This window comes from Poecilia reticulata, chromosome 18 (genome assembly GCF_904066995.2).
Source record: "Poecilia reticulata chromosome 18, P_reticulata-male-v2, whole genome shotgun sequence".
Classification (NCBI taxonomy): domain Eukaryota; kingdom Metazoa; phylum Chordata; class Actinopteri; order Cyprinodontiformes; family Poeciliidae; genus Poecilia; species Poecilia reticulata.
Genome location: NC_088847.1, coordinates 23511847 through 23520802, shown reverse-complemented (window position 1 = coordinate 23520802; position 8956 = coordinate 23511847). Strand labels below are relative to the sequence as shown.

The following is an 8956-nucleotide window of genomic DNA, read 5'->3' as shown; positions in this document are numbered from 1 at the left end:
AAGTCTATTTTTGCAACATCATTATGGTTTCTGATTCCTGTTTAAGGTTTTCCCTCCATGTGACAGTTTCTAGTTTTGCTACTGTTTTTTATTGTTGTTTTTTCCGATTTGGGCTTGTTTTTGTTTTTTAACATGTTTTGAAATCTTCTTTGCCAGATAATGTCATTTATAGGGAGTTAAATGACGTTATCTGACTATTATGGCTTAACTAACATTACAAGCTAAATTCAGTTGGATTGTTGTACAAGGAAATGTTGACAAATGATTATTCAATATTAGACTCCTTATCTTACAGCAAAATCTCTTATTTTTGACAATTTGGACACAGGAGTCAGGAAAAACATATTTTTAACACAAGCGACGTTAGTAAAGTACTGACCATTTGGAGTCAAAATTATGACAAATTATTTTGAGTTTGATAAATAATGTTTACATTTACTTATGGGAAATACTTTGTAACTTTTGAAATACTACAAACAAAGTAATCCACGAGTTAAATTACCTTCACAAACTTTCCTAGAATTCCTTCTTACATTTTCTCCATAATGTGTTAAATTAGCTTGTATGTTTGCTAACAAAAACGTTATTAAACATAAAGTTTTTACCTTTTTTCCTCAGCTGAAGAAAGGAGGAAAATCAGGAGAAAATCAAACAGAGAAAAAAAATTTCTGAACTACGAAAAACCTCCAACATAAATTCTCAAGAAACAGCAGGTGGAGTTTTCTTTCTAGCTTACGTTTCTGCTCGGCACTCATTGCCAAATTAAGACATAGCTTTGAGATTGGTTAAAATGAACCATTCGACTTTCAGCAGAAGATGTGGCCTGAGGTTGACGTCTAAGAATAGAGTGAAAAAAACATTTCCTGTTTCTCAGAACAACTCTGTTAAAAATTAACTTGCCGTTTTAGCCTGCACATAAAACACATGTAGCCTTTTCCTGTTGTGTATCTAACAGTAATGGAAACAGGTGCTAATGATGCGCCGCAATGAGACGGATTTTCTCACCTAGCAGCGGAAATATTTACCTATACAAACAGGAAGTTAGATACTGTAAAGTTAAGCCTAAACTTATTTGTTCCCCAGTTATATTTAGATTTTTTTAAACTTTAATATGTTCATCTGATTGAAGCTAAGACTGTTAGCGTGGATCAGTTTGAATCTGATGGAGAATCTGAGGCCTTTCAACATGAAAAACATGGAGATCTTCAAACTAAATCGTCAAAATAAAAGTGTAAACATGTAAAAACGGTGTGAATAATTATACCAAAGGATTTGATTGCAGTAATGTCAATAAGTATGTTTCTATTTATTTTTGAGGAGGGTGTTAAAAACAATTTAATTTTAAATGAAAATAATGAAACATTTGCCTCACTTCCAATCAGAATTAACTTTACTGAATGGAAATAACTTAATGTTAATCTGTCAGGGGTATGAATACTTTTGAGTGCATATCTGTATTTATATACGAGTAAAAAGCGACAGATAAAAATCCGTGTAAGTTTGCTTCGTAGACTATCACTGTGGAGCTGATGAAGGAAGTAAAACAAGAGTGTTGAAAGTGACAACATGAAAACTTGTTACTTTCAGGGTTCAAACATTTTTTATTTCTAGAGTTGAGACTAGAAAAAAAGACGTTACATTTATATTCGTTCCCAGTGAATTTTATTTCGCAGATGTATTTCTTGCACAAATTAAGGTAAAGAAAAATGTCCTTTAGAAGTTTTTCACGTTTGACTTTATGTCAAAAACATGACACAAAACTATAAAAAAAATAAAAATATGAGTAAAGTTATATCACAAGAATAAAGCTGTATGGGAATAAAGTCAAAATATTTTAAAAATAAAGGGAGCAAAGTTACCCACAAATATCTAAATACCATGAATACTAAAGATTTCCCCTAAAAACTATTATAACTCACTATTTTTAAGGTAATAAGTAGTGAGTTACAATAGCAAATATATTTAAATATGCCTTAACATTCACAGTGGAAAAATCTTAGCACTCCAACATCGTCATCTTTGCTCTTTGGGTTTCAGCCAATCAGCACCAACAAAAAAATTAATGTCGCTCCTGGATTGGCTGCTTCATAAATGTCAGCCAATAGCGTGTCGAGTAGCGTTGTACACAAGAATTTGAGCTTCCCGAGTTCTAGTTTTCTTCCAAATATTTTAGATCTCTAAGAAAAAAATCCACAAATATTTTCCTAACTTGCATTTGTGTTCTACAGAAAAATATCTACATGATTACGTTCATATGTCCTGCACGTTGCTTCAGCTAAAAAAAAAAAAAGCATCACTAAATATATTCACATTGAATTATTTTCATAAAACTACAAAAATCAGAAATGTTTCGATTGAAAGTCTTTTGTTTGGGAAGATACGCCATTATCTACCAGAAAATGGCGTATCCGTTGTATGTATTTTTTCCAAGAAAAAAATGAAATACAACCAATTGTGTCTACTTTTGGGATTTTTAAGAATTAACAATTTACTTCTAAAAACAAGTGAAAAGTTAATAATCAAATCATAAAGCCAATGACCCAAAAACAACACATTCACTGTGTATTTTAATTATGAACTTTGGTAGAGTTCATAATGGACCTTACCAAGGTCCGCCCAGAAACGCCCCTCGAAAATCCCACGTGACTACATGTCTCACATTAACAGCTTAGCTCCAATGTCTAAACATGGCATTTTTCGTTCTCTGCAGAGTATTTCTGAGTCGATTAGTGCAGCATTTCTGCCGGATTTTCACAAAATATCAGCCACGACAATGGAACCAACAAGTTCATGTCATCTTTTTTGGACGACATCAAGACGTTTTAGCCACGCGATGCCTCTAACATTGTGCGAGTTGCAGCTAAATGCTACCAGTCGATGAGGAAAACAGCAGATCCTCAGACCCTCAGCATAAATATAGCCGTGGACAAGATCACTGATGGCTATTGTTCTTGCAAGGCTGGGTGAGTCGGGCATTCATGGTTTAGAGGGTTGGAATGTGCCTTGGACTTATACACTGTACTCGGTGCTAGCATGGCTAACACGATTACAGTTTAGTAAAAAGCCTTTTCAGGTGAAACAAAATCTTTAATGTATGTCAGATACGGTACACATTGCATATTGATCTGTTCAGCTAACGTAAAGCTGTAACAGACAGGCTTCAAGGTGTAGAAGTTGTATCAGTACTGCTATTATGCTGTACTTGGCTAAAAGGTTTTCATAATGGATGTGTTTATTATTGACTTTCTTTTTTTCATTCACTAAACACAAAGAAAGCAAAGCAATAATACTTACACCAGCAGACACTCCTTTGTTCTTATTGATCCTACGACGGTTGAGCTGTAAATGTGGTCGTGCACAAGTGTTGATCCAAGCAAGGCTTTCAGTTTCAGATTTTGGAAATCTGTGAATTTTAGTTCCACAAACACGATCAGGATACCTGACATCACCTGTACAGATACCCCACTGACAGTGGAGAACGATTCTTTTCGAGTCCTGACGCAAAAACTTTCTGCCGTCTGCTAGTCCACAATGTACATTAGCATGAGTTTGTGAGACGGTAACCCACGTGATAGCTGCACTGTGACGTAAAATGGGCATTAGCCAATTAAATGCAGCCCCTGTGGTAAGGTCCATTAATGTGTCACTTCATCCCAGTGGCACATCTGGGATGAAGACATGAATGTGGAAGTGATGTCACATGACCCTTTGCACGTGACGTCACTCTCTCGCCCGCTCCATCATGATGGACGTCAAAACAACCAACGCGCTCTTGTAAAGCCTGTCATCTATTTAGTTTAGGAAGGAGTTAAGGGTCGGTTTCTAAGCTAGCTGTTTCAAACTTTTATATTCTGCTGCCTATGAGCCCCAACAAGGTGTGTTACGTTCACAAATTAGCTTGACTAGAACAAGAAGAAGCCACGAATAAACTGCCAAAAATAACCTTTTAAAACAATTTAGGTTGTTTTCAATATTCCCGATCCTCATTTCTGACGTCCATCATGGCGCCTCGAATGATTAATCGGGTCAATAGGCAGTAGGTCAAAACAATGACAAAAGATGATCATAGATGTAAATTTATGCTAATGCACACAGGAGACTGTTGTATTTGGATAAATGGCATAATAGAAACACCATCAACAAAAATAAAACACCACTGGATTTATTCATTGCGATGTTTGATGCTTTCTAGATGGTAAACCTTTCTAACTTTTTGACTTGGCTTCATCTTTAACTCTAATTGATTATTTAAATGTAAAAATCATCAATAACAATTCTCTCCCAACAAACCAATTTTCCTGCTCTTTGGAGAAAAAGCAGAGGCAACACCAAACTGCACGGCAGGTTAAACAAAGCTTCACACGTCATCATGATGCAGTTTGCGCTGAACTCTTTTAAAGTACAAACAATAAAAATAACATTCCAAGACAACCTCAGGGTCAACGCTCCCAGTATCGTCACGATAGTGTAGAAAGCCCTCTGCTTTGACTGGTCCACTCTGTCCCTGCCCGGCTCACCTGGGCCTGACTGGGTCAAAACACGGAGCGCTGAGATGCTGCAGTATGGCACCGTGGTTACGGTCAATATCACAACGCAGGAGTCTATGACGACGTAGTAGTCCTTCACTGCCAAACCCAGTCCTACCAAACAAAGCAGCCAAACACAGAAGAGCACTACATTCCTGATTTTTATCCCTCTTTTGTTCTTCAGGCTGAGATAGTCGATGGGATGAACGACCGCCAGGTAGTGCTCCACACACGTCAAGATGAGGAAGAGCCCTTCTCCGAGCCAGGTGAAGGAAAACAGAACGGTCCCCCCCTTTACCACTGTGTTTTCTTTGCTGTAGATGCCGCCAAAGGAGATGATGCACCCGCACACGCCGATCAGCTCCATGACGACCAAGTGGCAGGTGAAGCAGTCCGAGTGACCCAGGGTGGAGGAGCAGTTCTTCCACCACTGCTGGACTCCGTGGTAGAGAACCGAGATGAAGAGCGGGAGGAAGAGGAAGACATTGATGGCGATGAAGGTTGTGTAGATGAAGTCGCTGGGTCTGGTCATGATGCATTCGCTGTAGGACAGATGGGAGCTGTTGGAAGAAGAGTTTCCCATATCTGGGAGAGAACAAGACGTCAGATTGTTTCAGTGGGAATCTTAAAGGTGCAATATGTAACTTCTATAAAACATTTTTTTTATATATTAAAACTGTCGCCGTGTTGTGACAGTTTAATATGAGATTAATAATCTGTGAAAAGATCAATCTCCACCTTCTCACTGAGCTCATTTTAATGCTATCAAAATTTAAATTCTGTCAATTTTAATAGAATTTAATTCTATTAAATTAAATTTAATTCCATTACATTTCTCTTAAATTTAATAAAAATTTAATAAGATTTCTATTACATTTGGAATTTAATAGAAAATTATTTTCTGTTAAAGAATTTTCTGTTAAATTCTTTGATATTGCCATCTCAAAAAATACAACGCCAAAAAAACAACCAAATATAGTGAGGGGGGAGGGTCTTAGCGCTGTCAATCAATCTCATGTATGTGCTGCCAAATGTGCCAAGGGCGGAGAAACAACAGGAATCTTTTAACCGTTGTCATTGGTGGCTACGCTAATTAACCGGAGGATTAACAACAGGATAAGCTAGCTGCATTGTAGCAGACAACAAGGGGTCGGCAATGAGCAGCACCACATGGACAGTGATTGCAAATGCTAACCCTCACTCTGATTGGTTGTCTCTAGTTAGTACTGAGAGAAGGCAGAGGAGCTTGATTTTTATTTTCAGATTGTCTGTCTCGTACCATATTGTCACAATATCGTAAAAATTTAAACAAATATGTAAAATAGAGTCTAAAAGTTGCATACTGCACCTTTAATTATCACTGAAAAGTCAATTTATGTTTACATTTCGTTTTAGATTTTGAACATTTTGTATTTTTGCACACAGTGGGACATATTTCAAGCTTATTTCTTTCTACTTTTATTGTAAACTGAGTTACTGCGATTTTGACTAAAGCTCCTTAATAAAATAGCATTTCTATAAATTTTTTTGTACAATTTTTAAGGTTATTGTTGTTTTTGGGACGCATAAATATTGACAGCTCATAACATTTACAGTGGATATAAAAGGTCTACACACCCCTGCTCAAATGCCAGGTTTTTGTCATGTAAAAAATGACAGCAAGACAAACACTTTCACAACTTTTTCCACCTGTAATGTGACCTATGACCTCTACAATGTGAGGTAAAAATAAGGAACTGAGATGACGTGGTTGCATAAGTGTGCACACCCTTTTAGAACTGGGCCTGTGTTCAGATGTAACCAATTACATTCAAACTCGTGCTAAATTGGAGTCAGCGCACACCTGTCACCAATTAAAGTGCCTCTGATAAAGTTCAGCTGTTCTAGAAGGTTTTCTCTAGCCACATCATCCGGCACAAGCCATGGTCTGCAAAGAACGGCCACAGCATCAGAGGGATCTCATTATCCAAAGATATCAGTCAGGTGTAGGCTACAAAACAATTTCCAATGCATTAAATATACCATGGAACACTGTGAAGACTGTCATCATGAAGTGGAGAAAACACGGCACAACAGTGACATTACCAAGAACAGGACATCCGTAAAAAATTGATCAGAAAAGAGGGAAACTGGTCAGGGAGGCTGACCAGCAACACTGAAGGAGCTGCAAGATTTTCTCTCAAGTTCTGGCTGTGCAGTTCATGTGACAACCATCTCCTGTCTTCTTCATATGTCTGGGCTGTGGGGTAGGATGGCAAGATGGAAGCCTTATCTTTCAAAGAAAAACATCGAAACCCGGCTTAATTTTGCAATAACACATCTAAACTCTACCAAACACTTGTGGAAAAATGTGTTACGGTTTGATGAAACCAAGGTTGAACTTTTCGAACATGATTCCAAAAGGTATATTTGGCACAAAAACAACACTGCTCGTCACCAAAAGAACACCATACCTACAGTGAAGCATGGTGGTGGCAGCATCATGCTTTGGTTCTGTTTTGCTTCAGCTGGATCTGGGGCCTTAGTCAGGGTGGACAGAGTTACGAACAGTTCCAAATATCAGTCAGTGCTGGCATAAAACCTTCGGCCCTCTGTTAGAAATGACCAATAACTCAAAGCCCACATCTAAATCAGCAACAAAATGGCTTCACTGGAATAAGATTAAGGCTGTGGAAAGGCCTAGCCAAAGTCCAGACCTGAATCCCATCGTACATCTGTGGGGTGATCTGAAGAGGGCTGTGCCAGGAGATTTGGAGCGGTTTTGCAAAGAAGAGTGGGAAAGTACTGCCACATCAAGATGTGCCACAACGATGGGCTGCTAACCAAAAACACTGAGTAATAAAAGCCAAAGGTGCTGCAACAAAGTATTAGTTTAAGGGTGTGCATATTTATGCAACCAGGTTATTGTAATTTTTTATATATATATATATTTTTTTTTTTTTTTCCCTCCCTGAAAGGTTTCTGTCTGTTTTTCAGTTGCATTGTGCAGGTTATAGGTCACACTAAAGGTGGAAAAAGTTGTGAAAATATTTGTCCTTCTGTCTTTTGTTTTTTGTTTTTTTACATCACCAAAACCTGGCATTTGAACAGGGGTGTGAAGACTTTATATCCACTATAAATAGAAATTCACTTCCAAAATTCTGAACTGCCTCTTCAATATGTAGTTTTATATATTTTAAATGCAATTAAATTAAAAGTTTTCAGAGAAAGAGGCTAAGAAACACAACGTCCTTACCTTTAATCTGACTGGATTATTTTTTTAGATGCATGCCAAAGATGAAGAATGGATTCTTCCTCTAGGTCAAAGGAGAATAAGCTGAAGTTTATATTCAGAGACTAAAGATCCTCCCACTTGTACCTTCCTTCTTGCTTGCATGTCTTAATATAAAACCAGCTGAAGGAGGGGTTTTGTCACACCACACCAAATGACGACTCATTGTTCCAGAAAGCAGACGGCATACTTCATTTAAAGAGAAACGTAAAAGTCATTTGTGGTTAAATGTCATTTGGTGTAGTGTGCACACAAAACCACATGAAAAACGGTGAGAAGTTGCAGCACTGGTGAAACGTTTTTCATGTTCATGATGTTTCGCCATGTATTCTAAATCAGGTGCTTCACATCATTTGGTGTCGTGTGCACAAATGACGACTCATTGTTCCAGAAAGCAGACGGCATACTTCATTTAAAGAGAACATTTTCACACGCGATTTGCAAATGCAGTCGTCATTCGGCGTTGCGTGCACACTGACACCAAATGACGACTTATTGTTTCAGAAAGCAGAGAAAAGTTGGTGAAACGTTTTTCATGTTCATGATGTTTCGCCATGTATTCTAAATCAGGTGCTTCACATCATTTGGTGTCGTGTGCACAAATGACGACTCATTGTTCCAGAAAGCAGACGGCATACTTCATTTAAAGAGAAAATTTTCTCACTTCATTTGCAAATGCAGTCGTCATTCGGCGTTGCGTGCACACTGACACCAAATGACGACTTATTGTTCCAGAAAGCAGAGAGCTTACTTCATTTACAGCGAAAAGTTGGTGAAAAGTTTTTCATATTTATGACGTTTCGTCATGTATTCAAAAGCAGGTGCGGCTTTTAAATCAACATTATTTCAGTCTTTGTTTGTATTCTATCAAAAAAAAAGAAAAGAAAAGGAAAGTGCATGCTGGGTTTTTAACTACCAACCTTGTAACTGTGCAACATACTGCTATAGTCAACCGCTCCTGAGTGCAGGACGAGTCCCTGAGTGTTGATGGGTGCAGTGAGGGTTTGTGAAGTGAAAGGCTGGAGGACGGAGAGACGAGAAAGCAGACAAGGCAGCTGCCAGAAACCCTATAAATCATCTGTCAGAGCTGCTTGACTTCTGAAGAGCTGCTGGGGATCCACGTGAGCGACTTCCGTTTAGTACCTCTAAAGAACAAAGA

The 8956-nt window shown here is 38.0% G+C and overlaps 1 protein-coding gene across 1 annotated transcript; it reads right to left on the bottom strand.

Annotated features, from left to right (window-relative positions):
• Positions 1 to 361: 361 nt before the first annotated feature.
• On the bottom strand, positions 362 to 8186 carry LOC145548756 (uncharacterized). Its single transcript, XM_081599688.1, has 2 exons — positions 7762 to 8186; positions 362 to 5111 (listed from the first exon to the last, which is right to left on the bottom strand). Exon 2 carries the CDS (start codon positions 5107 to 5109, stop codon positions 4249 to 4251), a length of 861 nt encoding a protein of 286 aa, XP_081455814.1. The 5' UTR covers positions 5110 to 5111; positions 7762 to 8186; the 3' UTR covers positions 362 to 4248.
• Positions 8187 to 8956: the final 770 nt, after the last annotated feature.